Source organism: Eumetopias jubatus, unplaced genomic scaffold, assembly GCF_037043125.1.
Source record: "Eumetopias jubatus isolate StellerSeaLion01/CBP00866 unplaced genomic scaffold, mEumJub1_p1.0 scaffold_6, whole genome shotgun sequence".
Taxonomy (NCBI): domain Eukaryota; kingdom Metazoa; phylum Chordata; class Mammalia; order Carnivora; family Otariidae; genus Eumetopias; species Eumetopias jubatus.
Window position 1 is genome coordinate 9929625 of NW_028274812.1, and position 23096 is coordinate 9952720.

Genomic DNA, 23096 nt, shown 5'->3' on the forward strand with positions numbered 1-23096 from the left:
CACGGCGTCAAGTCAAGGGCCGGCGAGAGACCCAGTGGTGGCAAACAGCCCCCAAGAACCTGGCAGACGGCCCTGAGTCTCTTGAGGCACTGCTGACAACCCAACCGCCAACACGCAGCGCCCTTGGTAAGGGGAGCCGGAACCACAGAGGCCTGGGCAGGGGGGGTCTTCTGGGCACACAGACGATCGCTTGGGCCAGATGGCAAGGTCTGGGGTCGACGCTGAGGAACCTCAGACCCACTCGGCCCATGACCCTCCGGGGAAGGAACTCGAGAACGAGGCAGTGCACAGTTCCATGGACGACAAACGTGTCCTTGGAATGTGGTGCCATGCCCTGTACTCTTCCCAGGAGACAGAACGCCAAATACCTCTGGCACAGACCAGAGCCCTGTTTTAGACTGCAAGGTGTATTTTTAGAAATCACGGGAAAGTTCCGTGCCATTCTCACGTGTTCCCACAGCAGGTACCCCCCTCCGGCCATCGGACCTGCTGCATGGCCACTAGGGCCTGGAAACCTTTCAAAGCCCCCGTAGGATGGTCTCGGCTCTCAAAAAACATCTTTGGCCGTGTTCTCCATACACTGAACTTGGGGGCTAACAAAGTAATTCCACTCAATTACATTACGTGGCTTGCTCATCAGCAAAGGCCTCCCTTCCCATGTGGTGCCATCGGCAAAGGCCTCCCTTGGAATGTGGTGCCATGCCCTGAACTCTTCCCAGGAGACAGACCCTGCATTAACAGCAAGCTCAGGGTCAGAAGATTACACACGATGTATACATTTCTGTATATAAACACCACACACACACGCGAACACACACATGTGCATGCATACACACACACACACACACACACACACACACACACACACACACACACACACAGGTGTGCAGACTTCGGCAGCTCAGCTCAATCCAATGGACCTGAGGAACAAGCCTGGAAACTGAAGGAAATACGGTTAAAAGAAACAAACCACAGTTGTTCCGAAGAGAGAGGCAGGTGACTTACTTTTTTCATTACCTACCTGAAGCCCGGGCTGTTCCCAAAACAGTGGAACGGAGCCTCTGATCTGGACAAAAGACGACACTCCGTCATCCATGTAAATTGTCTGCACCACAAGGAAACATAAAGGGAAAGTATTCCTCAATGAAACTGAATGTCCTGGGGCCGGGTAACGGGATCCGGCCGCCTGAGACCCGACACCAGCCCGAATGAAGGGCAGACAGGGGACTCCTGTGCCCTCGGCTCCCTTGGCCAGCCTGGCCTCGCTGTTCCCTGACCCAAGGCCAGCCCCGTGTGCTCACGGGCATGCTGGTGGCTGACCAGCCTCCAAGGAGTCTGGAGTGGGCACAGGGCCCCCTGGGGAGAGCCACAGCCGCCCGGGACTAAACACAGCCTTCCCCAGCTCCCTGGAAAGCCCAGCAATGCCTCCCCGCTCCCCACTGTAGGAACAGAAGCAAATGTGCTCTGGAATTTAACTAAGACTTTCCTTAGAGCCCTCTATTCTCACCTTGTCAACTAGCTAAGTAGCAGAGAGCAATTGCAAAGGGATGGATGAAACAAACAAGCTATGGCCAGAAGACCGGGGTGACCACACGAGTTACTGACACTGCACTTGACAACGCAGGTCAAGACTTCACTTGAACTTGCAGTTGCTTCTGGCCCTATGCCACCGTGTTCCTAAACCCATCACTAAGTCAACATACGCCGCACAGCCTCCACAGGCTTCCAGTGGGGAGCGCCTGCCTGGAAGCAGAGGATACTCACCCGCTAAAGAATAGATCTCCTCCCCCACCACACACACCGTTACTTCGGGGTGTACCAGCTCATCTACCTGCAGCCCCCCCCGACGTTGTATGCAAGGGAGTGTTACAGGGACAAGAAGTACAGTCCTGAGCATCACGAGGGGAGGCTGCAGCGACTATCAGATGCACTGCCCTTTATCTGAGTAATTCTACCCTGGCCTGGCAGGGCCAGCCTGGGCTATGCTGCTGATCCTTTCCGTTTCTTACCAGCCTGCTCCCTTACAGGGTAGCTTTCTGTGAGGCTAGATCACGCTCAGATCACACATGCATTAGTAATTCTGCGGCGGCAGAGGACCTGAGCATCAGACGCGCAGCTCCCTGGAACAACGGGAATTACGGGAGCCTGGCAGCTACAGAGTTGAGTTGAACTCCTTTTTCCAAAGGGAAAAGCACTGGGTTAAGAACTTGTCTGTTTCCAGATACGGACTACCAGCAAATTTGCTACGCCCTATTATTCTACTAAAAACAACAACAACAACAACAACAACAAAACCCCATAAAAACCAAAAACCAAAACCAGGAGCGCCTCGATGGCTCAGTCCGTTAAGCCTTCAGCTCAGGTCATTATCCCTGGGTCCTGGAATCAAGACCCACATTGGGCTCCCTGCTCAGAGGGGAGTCTGCTTCTCCCTCTGCCTCTGCCCCTCCCCCCAGCTTGTGCGCGCTCTCTCTCTCTCTCTCTCTCTCTCTCTCTCTCTCTCATAAATAAAATCTTAAAACAAAACAAACGACCAAAACTAGAAGAAAGCAGCAGACTGCTTAAACTAATGTAGGCATCATTGACTACAGGGAGATTAAAAGCTTACAGGTCCAGATTAGTGAGAAAGAAACCAATTTAGCCAACGTTTCTCTATAAGGATAGCCCTTAACAGTGCCAGGACCTCATTCAAGCTATGGAACTATTACCCTTCACTTTAACACGTGCTAAATGAGCTACTTCTAGCATCAGACCACACTCCTCTTGAGCTGGAACTTGCACAGGCAGAACGGGCTTCAGAAAATAACCCCCAGGAGGCCCCACACTCCAGACCCCACCCCTGGGACGGGAAGAAAAGATGCCTCTGATTTCTCCACTCCTCCCTCCCACGTGAAGATATTTCAGTTCTGCGTCCCATTCACCATCAGGACCACCTTCTTTGTTGCCAAGGTGATAAGACAAAGCCAGCACTGACAAAGCCAGTGGTGCTTTTCTTCTGAGCTAAAGAACAGAGGTTTTAATACTTCTGGCAGACTCGACGCCTCGCCTCCCAGAAGTGGTTTTCACAGAGGGCATCGGGATCCTGGGGGGAGGGGAGAGGAGGGGGAACAGGGAAGCAGGTCAGTTCATGGGCTCTGGGACAGCACCTTCTACCTGCCAGCTCCCATGTGCCCTGCAGGGTGACCCTGGGCACATTCCTTAACCACTTTGGGCCTCAGTTTCCCTCTCTTGGTGAAGTTACTGTCACCTGGTCGCAGGGAGGAGTAAATGAGTAATGAGGGAAGATGATGCCAGTGCAGGGCGGTGGTTCATTGCTCTCGAGGGCAGGAGAACACTGCCCAGGAGTGTGGATGAGGGCCCCTGCGGAGGACTGACAGACCGGGCAGGGGTCAGAGCACTGGGGGAGCAGGGCTTAGGCTGTGGGGAGCGGGACTGCAGGAACACACATGGGGTGGGAGGGAGTCCACCATGGCTGAGCAGTGGCGAGCCCACGCTGGGCCTGAGACACCCTGGCCTTGGCAACTCAGAGTGGCCCCTTTCACGGAGTGGTGGGAGCAGAAACCCAAGGACCCTAAAAAGAAAGGGATAATGCAGGGAGACTTGCAAGCCAGCAGATACTCTTTTATCTGAAAGGCTTTGGCTCAACTTCCATTTCCAGGTAAGGTGTTTGCAAACCAGTGCTTTTCAAGGCTGCTGCATTCCTGGGAAGACACGCAGACGTCCTCGCCTTCCCAGATTAATCAGTGGCCTTATCTTCAATAGCCAAATACTTTTCCTCTTCTTTTTTTTCTTTTGGTAGACCAAAGGGACTTTTTGGGGTTTGTTTTTCTGCATGGTGAGTCACGGCTGCAGAGCAATCCTACCAGGTATGACTCACAGCAGAGCCGAAAGGACTCCAGGCTTCTTCCCAGGAAGACTGAGATGAAGTCCATACCTGCACACATGTGTGCACCACACACACACCACACACAACCCCCCCCAAACACGCACTCACACACCACACATCAATGCACACACCTGTGCGTGCGCACACACGAACCTTCCCCCCGAAACATGCACACTTACATGCTACACGTGCACGTGCACACACACGTGCACACACACACACACACAGCCTGCCTTGGAGGAGAAAGCCTGTTCATTCCTCTGAGGAAAAATGTTAAAGCAAGGCAGAGTGGGTGGTGCTGAAAGCATCTCCCTCTTCCGGCTCCCTGAACATTTAATTTAGGAAGGACCCCGCCTCAGGGGACCCACCTGCTCTCTGTCTAGTCCCACCGTTTGCAAAGGGGCACGGCACAATTCGTCAGCCACATTCAAGCATTTAGTGAAGGATTCCCACTCCCACATGGCCACAGGCTGGGGTCTGAAGAGCCTCACTTCTGCAGCAGGGGCCTGGGATCCACGGGCGACTGCCCAGAGGAGCCAAGCAGACCCAGCTGAGACCCCTTCCTGCTGCAGCTCAGCACCCACTTTCCTCCAAGATGCTGCCTGCCACTCTCTGGTGAGGAGCCCACGTTCCAAAGCCTGCCCTTCTTCCACGGTCGGGTCACAAAGCAGGCAACACCATGCTACCGGAACGAATCAACCCCACGCTGCAAACGGCATCACTTTGATTCGAAGGCCTCAGCAAGCAATGCACACTCTGCCGTCACCCTGAGCAAAGCCACCAAGGTTGCAGGCAGGTGCACGCTACCCCAGAGCACCATCCTTTCCCAGGCCGGACAGTCTCGGTTCCACAAACGCCAGGCAGCGGGCCATGCGGGCTCCCGGGGGTGACTTCTCCAGGCCCCCATCACATCCCCGCAGCCCCTGATGGGCCAACTTCAACGGGGTTTCAGCAGGTTTCCCGGACGGTTACCGTGCAGCTCCCCCTGCCAAGCTGCCCACCCCCCCCCCCCCCCGCCGAGCGCACAGATGCCCGCAGCCTGTACATCCTCCCCGGGCGCCCGTACCCAGAAGCCCCCTCACCAGCAGGTGGCGGAGGGAGGAAGGCAGAGGTGTGCTTGGCAGCAACACTGGTTACATATATACTCCACTTAGGAAAAGGTTTTTGTGTTAAAAACAAACAACTGAGATCAACCTAAGCACTTCTATTGCTATAAAATGCTGTCAACAAAATCATTCCACGATTGCAGAGACAGAGAAAATGGCTGTCTTGGACAAGCGGGAGCAACATCAGATTCTTGTCTCTTGGGGAGCAGCTTCTTTCCTTCAGCCTTGGCTGCTCATCCTGCCTCTGAAAACACTTCAGGGAAGGGGACGACGCACCTACGGCAGACGCCACCTCTTCGGGAAGTGGCTGACCCCCCGTCCGGGCTGCGCTGGCTCCCAGGGCACGGCCAGGGTGTCCCTCGGCCAGACGCTTTCCTCGGAAGCGCACGCCTTCACTCCTGCCCCGCCAGGGCGGCCCCACGTGGTGCTGTGCGCGTCCGTGAGCACCGACTGGGGGGCCCTCCCAGGACGGTGAAGGTGCCTGTCCTGTTCCTACTGCCTTCCTGCCTGGGCGGGCTCACAACCACACTCAGCTGGGGGGCTCCGAGTCTGCTCCCCTGTTGCCAACGAGGACATACCTGGAGTCGGCTCTGAACTGACGCCTCCCTGCACCTGGGGGTGGCCTTCTCCGCCACTCCTGCCCCCCGGCCCCACACCATGGTGGTCACACTGTCTGAGGGCTCTCGGAAGGCATGAATCATCCTGGGAGAGCATGTGGTCTGTTGGGAGTAGCCCCACAGAGAACCGCTCTGGGGGCAAGGCCACCATGACGCCCTTGCCCCGTTACATGTCTGGTAAAAACAAAATCACCATGCGCCCAAGGAGCCATGCTGGTCCCGGATGAGGGCCACATTCACCGCCCATCTCTGGGGGAACAGCAGATGGGGGTGTCCGGCTGCCTGTCGGCCTGTCTGATGCTTCTAGAGCAAGGTTGGGCTGAGGGTTTCATCAAGAAAACCTCGGTCTGATCCAGAGTCCAGAAGAGGAAAAGGGAGAGAAAGCACGAACTAGGAAGACCGCAAAGGCTGCGTGAACCAGGAAATCCCTCCGCGATCCTGAGAAGGGAGGCAGGTGGAGGCCATTTAAATAGCACGGGGCTGCAGGCTCCAGGAGCCAGACGGCAGGCGGGTGGTGTCTCTGAGGCCCTGCTGGGCCGGCCATGAGGAAACAAGGTCCCTGTCTCTGAGCCCGAGCAGTTGGGCGCATGGGACAAATGCCAGTCACCAGGCCCACATAGGTGAAATAACCAAAGTCCCCAGCCCTAGTCTGTAGAAGAATGAGAAAAGCAAGCACAGTATCGAGATTTTTCACAAAGCTAAATGTACTGCATTTAAAGCACTGTCCCTTAACACTGAATTATGTCTTTATGGGTTCAACTGTGTCCCCCAAAAAGATATGTTGAAATCCTAATCCCCAGCACTCAGAATGTGACCTTATTTGGAGATGCGGTTAAGATGGGGCACACTGGACAGGGTGGGGTCTCCTCGTTAAAGGGGAGAGGGCCACCACATGGAGGTGAGGCAGAGATGGGAGGGCTGCCACAAGGGGGCCCCCAGAGCTGGAAGAGGCAGGAAGGATCCTCCTCTAGGGGCTTCAAAGGGAGCATGGTCCTGCCAACACGCCGAGTTTGGACCTCTGGCCTCCAGAACCGTGAGACAATAAATAGTTGTTTTAAGCCCTGTCTGCGGCACTTTGTTACAGTAGATTTGCAGTGTTAAAATGCCCATCTCTCAGGAACAACAGTGAGAGGGAGGGCAGGTGCTTTTCCAATGACTTACTTGATAAGGATACAATAGATGAGACCCCAATTTTTTTTAAAAAAAGGTTGAAACTCACAACTCTGGGAAGCACCAAACAAGAAGAGTAAATAAGGGACTATCTACCCAAAAGCCGGATGGAGAGCAAGGCAGGGGCCACGCTCCAGTGCCGCAGATAAAAACCTCTTCCATCTGCTTCAGTTGCCAGGTTCAGGGGCATGGGCATTTTGATTTGTACAAATACGCTTAGCACCTCTGGCCCCCAGTTCCTGGCACAGCGCTCAGCCCCTGGCAGGCGATAAACAATAACGATCTGTTGAGTGCACTGATTCAAAGGCTCATCACACAAGGATAAGCATGGGGATGGGATGCGGTAATGTAGGCGGGGCCATGCAAACGAAAGGAAGTACTTTCCATCACTCGGACATGAGCAAGAAAAAAGAAAATGTCCTCCAATCTCGGGGCCACATTTTCTCTGACATTTTTAGCCAGATATTATTTATATCCAGGAGAGGAGACAGAATGAACAGCCATCACAGGCAAGATGCGGCTCATCGGAAAGCTCCCGTTCCAAAGTCCTCCTCCTCAGCATCTGACTCCAAGAGGACCTCCTCACCTTAAGCCCAAGCAGGGGGCAGCTCACACGCAGAAAGCAGGTGCTCAGATCTGTGCTGAATTAAACTGGCTCACGTGCTGGTAGAAAACACCTCTCTCGGCTGCAAGAAGGAGGGGATGCAAAGCCACATCGAGGCTAAATAAACAGGCTGTTTGCAGCGTGACACCCCCAGCCACGTGGCACCTGTGCCTTTCATGGGGTTTGCCTTTCTTATAATTTGTTCCACCTGTCAGTCTACAAGGTGGCCTTAGCCTACAGATTTGCAACTAGAGAGAAAAAAAAAAAAACCAATGTAAGACAGCATCTCTGGGAATGAGAACAGAATTTAGGGGGAGAAAAAAATCAATGAGATATTAAGCAGATGGTTATATTCATGGAAGCTGAAAGCAAGTGCCGCTGAACACGCAGATTTCGCAACTCCCAGGTGCTAAGACATGCTCCGGTTGATTTAGAATGAAAAATGGTTTCTCCTCTCATCCCTGCTTTACTGATCTACTTTTCATCTTAAGAAGATTTGCCAACCCTGCTGGTTCAGCCATCGCCTGCCCTCTGAAATAACTATCACCGTTTATGACCATAGCAAAAACTCCTGCTTCCTTTTAGCTGAAAGTACCTCGGGGAAGCAGTATTACCCCAGCAAAAGTGAATCAAGAAAGACAGCCCAGGCCAACTGGAAGCCACATTTGCAGGCGGAGCCCCAATGACTCTGTTCTCTAATCAGAAAGAGGAAGCCACGATCACCAGAAACGACCTCCAATATGCCTGGACCTCTTCTGCCCCAAACGGAAACGCACGTGCACGGCCGTGTCCCCTCCGAACCACCAGGCGCCACCGACCGGGCCGGGCACTGACCTGTTCAGTCTCCACGAAGTTGGACACATGGCCATCGTCGTTCACGCCGCGGGTGTGGAAGCGAGCGCCGGCGCGCTCGCAGCTGATGCGGGAGATGAGGCAGGCCTTGGCCTGCTTGTGCGAGGCGTACACCGTGCGGATGGACACCACGCCGCAGATGACCTTCAGCAGCCAGTCGCAGCAGCTCACCTGGTGCTGCCTCAGGGGCACGTGCAGCAGCTGGTTCCTGCAAAATGGAGCCCCACAGCGGCTCGGGTCACAGCGCATCCTCCAGGTACCACTGCGCCCAAGCGAGTCGGGAGGGGCAGGTGCACGGCGCGGGCAGGGCGTGGGGGGAGGGCGCCTGCAGTGGCCTCGGTGCTGGGGATGAGAGGCCGGGAGGTTCACGTGCTTCTGTGACGCCCCCTCCCCCCGCGCTCCAAACAGCAGGGCAGTGGAGGCTGCGCAGTATCAACCGGGGCGTCCTTCCCCAAACCACGGCGGGCGTCAGTATCAGCGAATGGAAAGCCCGGCGGGGAGTGTGAGCCAACCACCACCTTCCAGGGAACATGGGAGGAGTCTCCCTTTAAACCCCTGGCCTCCACATTTTTAAATCAGAAATCCCATCAGTAAAAAACTTAATCATAGGTTTTGTAATTAAATAATAAATGATAAAAATAATCATTAAATATATGCGTGCTTATTTAAATGACATATATATCCCATGAAGTATAGCCTATCCCCATGAGAGCACTAGGAAGCAATCCAAAATAAAGAAAAAAAGATGAGACAAGGGGCACCTGGGTGGCTCAGTCAGTTAAGCGTCTGCCTTTGGCTCAGGTCGGATCCCGGGGTCCTGGGATCGAGCCTGCGCTGGGCCCCCTGCTCCGTGGGGAGTCTGCTTCTCCCTCTGCCCTTCCCCCCTGCTTGTGCTCTCTCTCAAATAAAATATTTTTTATAAAAAGGATGAGACTAAAATAAGAGCAATGAAAGTTCCAGGATTTCGTCCCCATATCTGGTGGATTGTTCTGGGGCTCTGGGGACCCCTGGTGTCCATGATGATAAGGATGGGGATAAAAGCCAACATTTATCAAGTGCACCGAGCACCACTCTAAGTGCTTTGGGGTGGATTAACTCCATCCTCCAAAGGCCCTATGTGAAAGGTATTATCATTCAGCCCATCTTACAGATAAAGAAACTGAGGCACAGGGAAGTGAAGGACTTGCCCAAGGTCTGGGAGCCAGTAAGCGGCAAGGGCTGGGAGCCTGCGCTCTTTACTGGCCCCACCAGCCCCAGGCCTACCTCCTCCCTCATTGAAGGCCCCACAAGTACCAGCCGCACCTGTGCTGGCCACCACCTCCCCTTGCTCTCTCAGCTTCCCCAACACCCACTCGATCTTACTCGGCCCCAGCAGCCCCTCTGAGAAGGGAGGCCTCGGAGGGGTGCCAGGACCCCTGACACTACAGGCCAAGCTCCATTCGGGGTGCTCAGAGGACCCGCACAGCACCTTCCAGGGTCTCTCGGACACTCCCAGGGAGGCAGGAACCTTCCCAAAAGGCTCTCTCCCACAGGGTATTAAGCAAATCTAGATCACAATGCCCTATTTGTTTAAAAAAGGCAGCACTGTTCCTGCCCTAGAGCCTTCCTCAGAGATAACAGCCTTCTCTCATTTCTTCAGAAGTACCCTGTGAGCCCTGATGTCTCCGGTGGCTTCTCCAAGCAGCAAGGCTCGCAAGGTCTCGGGCCAGCCTCCCCGACCGATGCTGAGGAACCCCACCCCTCTGGGAGCGGCCACGTGGGGCCCCCTTCTGAGCTTTCCTAACCACTGTGCTTGTCTGCCTGAAAAATGATGATCACAGGGCACTCCTTTACAAAAACGTGTTTTCCTGTTCTGAATCGCTCTCCAAAATTCAGATGATGAACCAGCTTTAGTAACAAATTAAATCTGCATATGGCATCAAGGCAAAGCCTCCGTAATATTCCAGTCTCCCAGCCACACAGCTATGGCCACCATCAGTCACCAGGGGTCAGGCAAAGGAGCCTGTTGCCAAACAGTCAACTCAGAATCCCTGTTTGTAGCCACACTGGCCTGGCGTGCTATAGGAGGACAGCTCTTCTCCTCGGAGGAAGGGACCCAGATCTATAAAGGAAAACCACTGTGAGTTTCCTCCCAGGCTCGCATTCCACTGGGAAGCAATTCTCGGCGGGGTCCATCAGCAGCCCGGAAAAACAACTTCACACCGCCCTACACCCCCCGCCATTCACCAGCCACATTCCGTGTTGACCCCATCTGACTCCAGATGTGGGTCCAGACCTGGAACGCGGCACCCCCGAATGGTGGCTTTAGCAACCAAGCCCGTGACCACTCAGTCGGGGCTGACTCAGTTGTGGTCAGTTCTGTGGGCACCGCCCGAACACCACACCCAGCGGCCTGGCACCCTCCAGACTGCTGCTTCCTCTCAGCTCAAGATACAGTCTGGTGTCCACCTGGGGCTTGCCCCTTCCCCAGCCCCCCTCAGCCTCCACCTCGTGGTCTGCACCCTTCCTGCTGCTCTCTGGGGGCCCCAGGTCTCCAGCCCCACAGCTCACAGAAGAAAGCCTGACAAAAGCAGTCACAAAGGCCACCCGGTTCCCCAGGCATCCCCTACCGTCCTAAGATGTTGCCAAGGAATGTCACAGGCTCTGAGACCTCTCCTTGCCCGCCAGTCCCTGCTCTGTGGCCTTAGCACAGATATCGCTCAGAATCCACAGCCCTTGCCTCCCTAACTTCAGTGGACTTCAGGGGCACCAGCTCGTCCCTGCGAAATGGACTTAATGATTCACAGAAACACCATCCCCTGGACCTGTTTCTCAGAGAGGGGTCCTCAAACCCCAGGGCAGGAGCCACCGTGGTCACCTGGCTGGAAACGCTGAGTCTGCCCCCCCCCCCCTCCCCCGCCCAGACCGGCTGAGTCCGAATCTGCATTTGAACAAGATCAGCAGGAGATTCACGGGTGTTTTCAAGTTTGAGCACATTACTGCCCCAAGAACCCAAGAGAGGGTCCAAGAGGGCCTGGGGGTAGGGAATGCCGAGGCGCACGGCAGGATATGGTGAAGCCTCTTTCTCCAAACAGAAGTCTGGCAGGGGTGGGGGGCCCAAAGCACCAAGGAAGAAAACATTCATGCAGTGAAGGAGACCTACGAGTTTCTGGGTTTGGGCACAGGGAGGGAGGGAGGCAGGCATAAATAAAGGATGTAAATAAGCCTCACCAACCCAGTCTTAGGGCTGGAAAACGGGTGGCTCCAAACGGCCAGCACTGGAATTCTAAGAACATTCAGTACATGAGGCAAACTGGAGCAATTTCTATGGCACGATTTTCATCATGTCGGCTTGACTCACTTCTTACACATCTCCTGGCAAATCTGAAGGGTACAGCAGTTGACAACCCAGGCCTGGCACCTGTCAGTGTAAATCACTGCACCACCCCTCCCCAACAGGATTTGCCAGGGTCATGACCCCCAGCGTCCAGAGAGAGCTGTAGATAATTTACATATTTATACAGTCATCCACACCTGGCTGTGTCCATGAAGGAGCACCTGAATAACCCTCAACATACAGAAATCCAGGCACCTTGGTCTGGGCTTCAGGATACGTCTTATCACATGACTACGTGTCACCTTGGCAGGCTGACTCAGTTTCCTCATTGTTGGAGGAGCTGGTTTGGCTTGGTGATTAACAGTACAGGATCTGGAGCCAGAATGCCTGGGTTCGAATTCCCTCACTTGTTCAAGCCTCAGTCTCCTTATCTGTAAAATGGGCATAACAAACAGACCCTACCTCATAGGTTACTATGAGGATCCTGAGTTATTACCAGCAGGGAACTTATTAGAACATGAGCACCGTATATAAGCAGTAGTAAAATGTGTGTGCACCAGAGGGTAACCAGGGTCGCTGAGAGGGCCACAGGAACACTGAGCACGGCCCGGCACTTAGGAAGTACCCCGGTGGATGCCGGCTCTCATGCTCTTTACTTATGGAGAGTTTCTTTTCTAAATCTACATTAGACCACTTCGAACACCTTCTCTGAGCCCAGGGCGGGGAGGGGGGGTTAGCTTTTTTCTCACTCTGTTGAGAGCAACTGGGCTCTCAGAGGTACCCCAGGACCCTGGGGATGATGTAAAGCAGAGAACAAGGACACAGGTGCCAATCAGAGCCCGCCCTCCATGTGACCGAAGGGGGACGGGGATGCGGGGGCGGGGCGGCAGGAGACGACCCAGGGCCCTCACCAAAAGAAGGAGCTCCCCCACTCGTAGCTGTCGCGGCCCTGCTTCTGTGCCCGGACGGTGAGGTCGAAGCTGGACCCATCACTGGGCCACGAGAAGTAGAAGACCCCTGAGTTGAGGATCTTCCTCAAGGCTGTGAGGCGGTCTTCCTCCCTGGCCTCCTCCTGCAGGGGGTAAAAGTCTGTGGCGGTGATTTTGTAGATTTCGGCCTCTGGAATTCTGCCCACGGACGTGCAGCCTGTCACCAGAACCAGGAAGCTCAGGGAAGCGGCGCCTGGAAGGGAAACAGACAAAGGGGGCTGAGCACCTCCCGGAGCCGGAGCAGCTCAGAGCCGAGCAGGGGACAGGCGCCCACAACGCCACTGCAACCACGTGGCTGTGTTCGCTCCCTCGCAGCCCCAGGAATCTGTCACCTGAGCCTGGAGCCCAGTGCCTGGTTCTCCGAGGGTGGCCTCTGATCAGCAGCAGCATCACCACCTGGGAGCCCACTGGAACTGCGAATTTTTGGTCCCATCCAGACCGCGGAGCCAGGGGCCAACCACCTGTGCTATAAGCAGCAGCCAGGCCGCCCTGCTGCCCACCAGCCTGAGGGTCACTGGCCTGGAGCCTTCCCGGCCCTATCGCCTCCCCCTACCTGCCCCCCAAAGCCTTGCAAGTCCACCCTCTTCGTGAAGCCTCAGGCACCACCTTGCTCAAGGCCCCCCGGTGGGGTCAGTCCTCCAAGCTCAGCCACCAGAGTAACCTCTCGAAGTTGCCTGCTGGAAGACCTCCCTCTCTGCTTAAATCCTCCCACAGCTCCCACCTCCCCCAGGACTGGAAGGGGAACTCCTCCCAGGCCGACCACCCCCATCCCTCCCCACCTGCGGACACCCACGGTCCAGCAGCTCTCAAGGGCTGTCCTCTGTGGCTCCTCAAATACGCCATATGCCCTCACACCCCTGGGCCTTTGCCCAAGATGTTGTCTCTGCCCAGGACGCCCCACCACCACCATCTGTCCATCAAGGCCTTCCCCACTCACCTTCCCTGCCTCCACCCTCCAGAAGAGCCACGAGCCTTCCCAGTGTTCATCAGGGCCGCCGTAGCTCAGTCCCTCCTTTCCAGGAGAACTCCTCTAGGGGAGCCTGCCCTGCTCTCCCAAGACAGTGCTATGTGCCCCTCCTACGGGCCAACGGCATCCCTGTTGGCCCTCATAGACGCAAAGCTAACAACCTCGCTCCCATCTGGGTCCCCCAGTAGATCGGGGGTCTCTTAGGGGCAGGACTCTGCTTCATCGTTCCGTCACAGCACTGCACATGGCAGATGCTTGAGGAATACTTCCTACCTGAGCCCCCCACTCCCCACGAAATGATTACCCCTACCACTGCCCGCCTGGTTGCCAGAAGAATGAGGCAGCCCCTCCGGGAACCCCACCACACCGTCCGTGGCTGCCTTCTCTGCCGCACCCCCCACCGCACAGGTGCTGGCAAGCACGTGCTGTGGGAGTCAGGGGTGCATGGCGAGGCTCTGCTGTGGCGACAGCAGGGACGGCGGTCCTGCTCTGTTTCAGGAGAGGGCCTGAGAGATCACTGGGGGGACCGCCCGGCCTTCAGGAGCTGGCGTGGTTCTGGTCCCGAGGACATGCTTCCCACCCTGCTGAGCTTTAAAGGACCTGCTCCCAGCAAGATCCGTTCCCAACGGTCAGAGGTCATTATCGGGAGCCATGGTGGCCAACATTTCAGACACTCTGATAAAAGACCCTTAAGTTCCTAGTGCTCATTGTGTCCCCCCCCCACTCCCTCCTCACACTTGATAAGAAGAAGGGTGCTGCTCGGGGCCAGGACACGTCTGGGTTTTTTTTAAAGATGCCTTCCTCCAATAACTAGGTCACTAATCCTACCAATCCTTGTTGGGTGGGGGAGAACCAATGAGGCGACCATACTGGCTCATATCCCACCTCCCCAGGCAGATGATCAGGAAACTAATGCAACCACTTTAAAGAATAAGACAGTTATGCTGTGGACAGTGATCAGTGTCGGGGGGCTGAGTTTCTTAAGCAGGATAAGTGTCATTTCTGGAAGACAGGTGGCGTTTGTGTGGGCTTGATGTCCCCGAATTATAGCCCCACAAACACAAACTGGCCCATAGCCTGTGCTCGAACCAATGCCCAGGCATCCCCTCTGCCTCTGTCGATGTGCTCAGAGCAGGGAAAGCGGAGTTCAAGAACAGTCAGAGGCGTGGCCGGGGGACAGCCCCTGCGGGCTAGGCTGCGAGCCCCAGAGGGGATTCAATACAGAGTGGGGTCAAGGAGAAGCGTGGAAAACTAAGTCTCTCCACCCAAGTTGTGGAGTGGATTTCGAGCAGCACTTCCTCAACAGCCCCTGCGTGGGGGGGCCTGAGTCCCTGGCAAGAGTCCCGGGCGGCTCTGAAGACAGTAGGCATTTCCTGTGCAGGGCAGTGGCCCGGGGGAGGCTCAGGAGGGGCGGCTGCAGCAGGCATGAAACACTCTTAAAATAAATGAGAACTGGAGCTCCTGAGTCCTGGGACGAGGGGCTCAGGGGAAGGCACAGGTAAATCTTTAAAAAGCCACCATAGGGTGCCTGGGTGGCTCAGTTGGTTAAGCGACTGCCTTCGGCTCAGCTCATGATCCTGGAGTCCCGGGATCGAGTCCCACTTCGGGCTTCCCGCTCAGCGGGGAGTCAGCCTCTCCCTCTGACCCTCTTCCCTCTCGTGCTTTCTATCTCTCATTCTCTCTCTCAAATAAATAAATAAAATCTTTAAAAAAATAAAAAATAAAAAATAAAAAGCCACCATAGGAGCGCACTGGAACCAAGCACTTTGATGACAATGGACTCTCAGGTCCTGGTGCTTCCCGGGCACCAGACACTGTTCCGTGACCTTCCTCTCAACAAGCCCATGGAGGAGGGGGCGGGTACCACTCTTAGCTCCATTTCACAGAGGGGCAGCTGGAGGCACAGAGAGGTTAAGAAGCCTGCCCAAGGTGACCCAGCGGGGGAGGGGGGATTTGAACCCACTTTCGGGCTCTAGCGCCTGGGCAAGTTACTCAGGCCAAGTCTGCTTCCAGAGCCGGCGCTCTTTACCTAGATCCTCGCTGAAGGATGGGCCACGTGCCTGATGAGGCTGCCATTTCACACGTGACAGACTGTCCCCGGGGGGGAGCTGAATCATCTGCCCAAGTGCGCGGCTAGTCTGTGTTGGACCCACAGTGCAAAGGTGGTGGGTGTCACCTCCCCGGCTCCCTCGGGCCCCCAGGTCTGGCGGTCTCCAGTCCCACTGGCTTACTGTCTCACTAGGGGTGTGGCTGACTAACGTACCACTTGCTCATCTGACGCCACGAGCTTTCATCATTAGCTTAAACGGTTGTGAATAATATATTTTCCACAATATCCTAAATATTGACATGTAAAAATAAAACTGTTGTGGGCCTCTTTACCAGGATCCAGTAGAATCTAGACTCTGGTTTGATCAAGGAATGCATGAATAAGTTCTTCTTTAACAGATGGGATTTTCCTCGTATTTCCATTCCATGTCCCCCCAGAATTTCATCCTAATGTCACATATTTTGTGCTTCTGTGTCTCTTGATCCTACAGTGCAGCAGTTTGATCCTAACGCTCAAAGTGTTTAAAAGACTTGAGTTATCATTGCAATGATTTTTAGTACAAAATTGGTCAAACACTATAAACACAATGCTTTGCTAAACAGTAATTTAACATAAAAAATATAAAGATTTGTTGGGAAGGTGGATGGGACCTCTGGTTCATATACCCACAGATAAGTATTACTTATTAATGGAATGAAACTAGATCCTCTACCAAGTCTAGTTCTGTTTTTCATTTTTACAGATGTGAACACTAAGAAACCTTGTTCTTAGTGTTCACAGTGTTCTCCGGGCCTCAGAGAACAATGCGCCAGACGGCCTAGGAACAGAAAGGGCTTCATTATAGAAATGTTGCCCAATCACTCTTCAACGTCCTTCTGAGTTACCTGTTAAAAAAAAAAAAAATCACAAAATCCGTCCATCAAATCACCATCAGTGCCGTCAGCTGATAGCCCACTGACGTTCTCCAGTTTTGTCAAAAGCCAACCGCTGGCTGTTCCCTGACTTGTTAAACCAAATGTCACCCAGGCACCGAGGTGACATGCTGCCTCCCCAGAGCCAACAACAGTAGGGGGAACCGGCCCTCTGTTTGGCATCGGTAGGTATCTGCCTCCCAGAGCCACACACCATGGTACGATGCTGGAGGCCGGAGAAGGTCAGGTGCAAGGGGATGGAAGAGAATGAGAAACGACCCCTCATCACAGGGACATTCTTAGGCAAACCAAGGAGGTGAGGACCGAGGAACTGTTCTCCTCAGAACTGACCAAGTCCGCGTGCCGTGGACTGCCTCTGTGACCTCAGAGGAACTGCGCCGGGCCACGGCCTCTCCGGGAAGGGGACCCGGCCCTCCACAGCCTGGCGCGTGGCTTCCTGTCACTCCAGTCCTGGCATGACTCCCCCTCCCCAATCTTGTCTAGCAACCTTGGATGCGCTCCATGTACTACAGATTTTAAGGGAAGCGTCCTGATTCAAGTCCAGCACCAGATTGTGGGGTGGGGGGTGGGGGGGGGTCACTGCCCCCTGGCCTACCTGTCAGCAGGTGTCTCTAGGGGCTAACAGTGGGGCTGGGGGGACTCACCTGCCCCAGGTGTGGAGGATGTCCCCTCGGGCGCTCACCTTGCACACAAGACCTAGGCTTTGTTTTTAGTAAGGCAGGATCAGTTTCCTCCCAGCCAAGAATACCAGGCCTGGGGTGGGGTCCCAGAAGTCATTAGTCAAGGCTGACTGAGTCCAGGGGCTTAAAACCAGAAAGGATCTTCTAGCAAGGGGAAGACAAAACTCAAACTTGCTTTGGCCTCAGCAGCTGAGGCTCTGGCCTCTGCACACCTCTACCAGCCTGTGGGGCCTCCGGCCAGTCTCTTACCCTCTCTGGGCCTCAGAGAACCATGCGCCAGACGGCCTCTGTGTCCCTTCCAGCTCGGGGGATCTCTGGTTCCAGGGCTCTGGCCAAAGCAAGAGCACGCCTGGGTCAGAGGGCGCTGGCCGCAGTTAGGGGAGGTGACAGGGAGGACAAGCAACAGGTCACAGGCCCAAAGACACACCAGACCGGGAAGGGATCACACACACACAGGGACACATACACCACTCCAGAGGACAGGAGGCTCAGGGTGCAGACCAGTCCCGCAGCCTGCGCAGGCAGGGTGGGGAAATGGGAGGCGACCACCCCAATATGTATTGTTCAGTGGGGCTGGGGTTTCAGTTTGGGAAGATAACAAGAGTTCTAGAGACAGATGGTGGGGATGATTGTACAACAATGTACATGTCCTTAGTGCTACGAAACTGTCCACTTTAAATTGGTTACAGTGGTTAAGTTTTTAGCTTCTATTTTACCCCACACGCAACAACCTCGGAGACCTCAATGTCGATTTAGAAATTCTCTCCCTCGAGAGGGCTGCCTTCAAAACCCAACTCCGACGCCCAGCTGCCCCCAAGCCCCCGAGCCCTGCAGCAACGGGGTCCGTGTCTTGTCGCGCTGTGGCCGTTTGTCATCTGGCTGGAAAGGGCTGGCGCTAGGAGCACCGTGAGTCACGCGCACACACAATGCCGTTTGTGCAGGGACAATGCTGGGTGTGTCCTGGCTGCCGGGACTCCTGCTTCCCCTGCACTGGCACTTCTCTGTTGGCTCAGCCTTGGAGATCGCCCCCTGGCCAGGTTCATGCCAATCTCAACGCTGTGCTGCCTAAAGACCCCCTTCTCGATACTGCCTGTACAGGACACTCTCATACTTTAAGGCCGTAGACACAGGACTCAGGAGCTCTAGGCTAGCCCACCCACGGAGTGGAGGGGCCCCATACCAGCCAGCTCGGAGTTCTAAATACCCTGCACCCAAGTGGCGCAGTTTCAAGGATCTTTCAACTTCCCTTTCCAGAACGTGAAAGTGGCAGCTTACATAGGCTCATGGGAGCCAGCTGTGCCCATCTGTCCCCAACTCTGAGCGGTAGCCTGAAATCCGCCAGGGGTGGGTTAGCTACACCATGGAAACCGGCAGACGCTTCATATCAGGGCTGTGTTGCCCCCAGAGAGCTGGATGTCCAGTATTTACCAGCACACCACTGGATGTAGGTCGTAAATAATCCTAAGACTGATGAAGGCCACATCATTTCAAGACTTTCTAGGGAACACTGCATACCCCGAATCTCAGGACTAAAGACAATCTCATTTCTCTCTCCAGAGACTTTTCATTTTGTAGTGACTGCCCAGCAGTGCGCCCTCCGCTAGCCTGTGCAGATTAATCACCCACCAGGACTCAGTGCCCTGACCCCTACCCCACACCTCCTTCTCCCAGAGGGACCCCTCTGCAGGCCAGCCCCCTCGCCCTCGGTACCCACGTTCAGACCAGGTTTATTCTCCCCTATAAATCTCTTAGGAATTATGTAATATAGATGTGAGGCAGCTTTCCTGGTTTTGCAGGTGGGAATACAGCCCTAGAGAGATTAATAATATAGAAAGTGAGTCTGTTGTGAAGCTAGAACTAGAATCTAGGAGGGCTGTCCTGTACAGTTTCACAGGCTGCGCACTACACAACTCCAGAAGACCCGATTCATTATAGACCTCACTGTGTTCAATCCTTGAGGCTATGAAACAGAGAGGCCGTGAGAGCTTAGGTTAAAAGGGAGCTAAATTCCTGTAATCGTTGCGATAAATCCTTTCGACCACTATACTCTCACTTTCTATGCTTTGTATCATGTGTGCATCAGGAAGCCCGACTCCCCGGCTAATTGTGGGGGCTCCACCCCCTTCCTGCTGGCATTTCAGGGAGGAAGGAGGGACTTATGGTCTTTATGAAAACCTAGGAACATGAGATAAAGCTTTTATGTAATTTTTGTGCACGTTTCTTAATTTCTAACATGAAAAAGCTATCTTCACTTAGATTGAAATTCAACAACCCACAACTGTGGAAAGTGCCAAGATGTCCGTCGACAGATGAATGGATAAAGAAGAGGTGGTATATATACACAATGGAATATTATGCAGCCATCAAAAGGAACGAGATCTTGCCATTTGCAGCGATGTGGATGGAACTGGAGGGTGTTATGCTGAGTGAAATAAGTCAATCAGAGAAAGACATGTATCATATGATCTCACTGATACGAGGAATTCTTAATCTCAGGAAACAAACCGAGGGTTGCTGGAGTGGTGGGGGGTGGGAGGGATGGGGTGGCTGGGTGATAGACATTGGGGAGGGTATGTGCTATGGTGAGCGCTGTGAATTGTGCAAGACCGTTGAATCACAGACCTGTACCTCTGAACCAAATAATGCAATATATGTTAAGAAAAAAAAAAAAGAAGATAGCAGGAGGGGAAGAATGAAGGGGAGTAAGTCAGAGGGGGAGACGAACCATGAGAGACGATGGACTCTGAGAAACAAACTGAGGGTTCTAGAGGGGAGGAGGTGGGGAGACGGGTTAGCCTGGTGATGGGTATTAAGGAGGGCACGTTCTGCGTGGAGCACTGGGTGTTATGCGCAAACAATGAATCATGGAACACTACAACAAGAACTAATGATGTCATGCATGGTGATTAACATAACAATAAAAAATTAAAGGACAAAACAAAAAAGAAATTCGACAACTTGCCCCTGTTACAAGCCTAAGGGGAAGTCTCTTTCTTTGTACAGAGACCCTCAGCCTAACAAAGTCAAAAGGGAGGCCCATCCCCAACTGGTTTTTCACTCTGCACTGCCCAACAGCCTCAAAAGCTGAGGCGAAAACACCATAGCTCTGGGCCGGGAACTTGCAGCAGGAAAAGAAAATCAAGTTAAAACCACGTACTCCTTCATGTAACCAAAGGGGGTTTAAAAAACTGGACGATAAGGCCCAACCCTTCCATCCATCCTTCATATACCCTAGGACTCTTTCAGGAATGTGTTGAAAACAGGCCAAAGAATCCTGACATTCCAAAACTCGAAGTCATCCTCACCCCCTCGGGGAGAGTTATGGCAGCCCCCCCTGGAGGGCGACTCTACTCTGGCAGGCGGGGCTGGGGGTACTCAGAGGATGGGAGAAATAGGGGCTGGGGACCTAACGGCCCTCCACACCAGGGCCATGCCTGCTTGCTTGCAGCCCCCGGAGGCTGTGCGCGCTCACTCCTCGGGGGAGGGGTGGGTGGGTGGCACTGGCTGCGGGAAGGGAGCAGGGCCTTGCCCCGGGGTCGGGTGACGGGGGGGGGGGGGGGGGGGACAGCTCCCCAGCAGGTGGTCACCTCTCCACATCCTGCCCTGGGGTGATTCCACGGAAGCCTGCCCTGACCCTGGGCCAGATGCCCCACAGCCACTCTGGCAATATTTCTCAGGGTTAAAGGCAGAAGTGTAGCTAGGATTCAGACCGGGGAGCTGTTAAGAGCAACTCCCTGTAGCCAACCTCAGATCATAGTCCAGGGAAAGGACACTTTCCTCTGGGATGATGGAAATGTACTGCTCTTCCTGTCCTTGGAAGCTCAACCTTTTCTGCCCCCTTTCAAGACAGAACAGCCCAGTGGTTGACAACAACCCCAGGTTACCCCCTTGAGAACTGCCTGACCTTGGCCAAGCTGTGTCCCTGCGCGAAATCCAGGTCTCAGTCAGATGCAAAACAGATCACTGATTCATGTAGCAGAAAACCATCGCCGGTTATAACTGTAAGATGTCAACAGTGGTAACACATCCTAAGAGCCAAGACACTGCAATGTAAAAAAAAGTCACAGAATAGACAAAATACAGCACTTAAGTTTTCTGAGCTTCTCTGTGTGGGGAAACAGGAACAGGCACCCACCTCTCGTGTTGGGAGAGCCGAGTTACCATGTTAAAACAGTGCCTGGCACAGAGTACACGCCGTGGAAGGTTAGCTGGCTTCCTCACATCATCGCCACGGAGGCAAGGGCCACAGGAAATTTTTGTAACCTCGTTAAAATCACTGTGGGGAAAAGTCCCACAGAAAACTGTGGCAGGCAGCATGTTTTCAGGGAAAAAGCAAGTGTACGGAGGCAGCCCAGTCTGGGTTTGAATCCTAGCTGCTCTTCTTCCCCGAGGCAATGACTTTACCCCTCTGAGCCTGTTGCCGTTACTAGGAGCAGTGGGAAAGACACCCAGCATCATATTGGCTTATTTTTAGGATTAAATAAGTTACTGCATAGCTAGCCCCGGACACAAAACAGACATTGAATGCATGCATGTTGTCATATGGCTACTGAATGCTTTCCCTACACATTATTTGAAAATGATCAGCATCAGAGTTCAGGAAACCCCATCCCCTGAAAGAAAAGCCCCAGAAGAGTAGTGACAAACAACAGTGCCATTCTGTTGGCTAAAAAACCCCTCAGTCTGGGGACACAGCTGCTGTGGGACACGTGCGGCCCTAACATGCTTGGCTTGGGGAAAAGCCATGCGCCCGAATCTGGTCCACTCCCAGCCATTCTCATTCTGGGGAGCAGGACTGAGAATGAGGGATGTCACCTGTGCTCTGGCCTGGGCCCTAAACGTCCCTGGAGACACTGGGTCCAGCCAACATAAATGTGGTGGCGCAAAGAGGAGGAAGGAAAGGGTGGCCACAGACCCTGAAGTGAAGTCCAGGGGCACAGAGGTGGCAACACAGGGGCCCCACCGGAAAGGCTGCGACCCCCAGTAGCAGCCCAGCTGACAGCTCAGCCCCGAGGGTCTCATAGGAGCAAGGATGCCTGCTTGTTCCTGTGAGTTCTCAGCCTTTTCAAAGTCAGACCACACGGCCCATTTTTCAAATGCCCCCCGCCCCCGATGATCGATGGCAGGTGCTGGGGGCTCTCCTTGCCAACATGCACGCCCAGTCCCGGCTCTTCTCCAAGCCACCCCTGTGAGTCCGGGGGCTTCTGACCTCCCGCATCCACCCTTTCTACAGTACAGATCCCTTGTAAATGATAAACAGCCCCCTGGGGGGACCCCCCCCACACACACACCCAACTTTGGAAGAACTCAGGTCCTGGAGGGCAAACAAGGAAGGTGAGCTTCCTTCGTACACATTCTCCTCCTCCCGCCAGCACAGACAGGTGAGAATCAGGCTGCGTTCACCTTGACCACCTCCCCAGCATGGAGGAGCGGGCTCAGCAAAATAAAGAGACATTTTAGAAGATCCGAACAGCTAAAATAAAACGCCTAAATCCGGCAGTCTTTCCAAACAAATGCAGGAGAGGCTCTGGCCCAGGAAGTCTAGCAGCAGCAGACGTTCTGACAGTTGATCTGTGTGAACGGGTACTTACCAGATCTTACCCTGAGCTCCCCCAAGCAGCCATAAGCGTCCGTGAGTTTTCCATACTGGCCTTTAATGACCTCCTTCTCTTCCGGAGCTGAGATAGAAACACATCACAGACAACATCAGCCTGGGTCTCCTGTGGGGTTCATTCACTGCAGCCTTCCCATCTGGCTCCCCACCCACTCGAAAAAGAAAAGCAGAGACAATAGCTCGGCCTCAAGTAATGTATGTGGAGGTTTTAGGACTAGCGAATCACCGAGCTGCAGAGATTTAGACCTTCCCACAAAAAGCTTGCTCTCTGGAAGCGCCCACAGCTCCCTGCCGGCTGGGGAGGGTGAGGGAG

The 23096-nt window shown here is 54.2% G+C and overlaps 1 protein-coding gene across 1 annotated transcript in view; it reads right to left on the reverse strand.

The window, feature by feature from the left end:
- Positions 1–22842, reverse strand: part of SYNJ2 (synaptojanin 2) — a 73773-nt gene extending 50931 nt beyond the window's left edge. The window contains exons 1-4 of the mRNA XM_028103246.2: positions 22761–22842; positions 12463–12733; positions 8218–8443; positions 1022–1105 (exon numbers count right to left, since the gene is read on the reverse strand). Of these exons, the coding sequence (XP_027959047.2) occupies positions 1022–1096 (75 nt within the window). The 5' untranslated portion in view covers positions 1097–1105; positions 8218–8443; positions 12463–12733; positions 22761–22842. The remainder of the gene's footprint in view (positions 1–1021; positions 1106–8217; positions 8444–12462; positions 12734–22760) is intronic.
- Between the last annotated feature and the right edge of the window lie 254 nt (positions 22843–23096).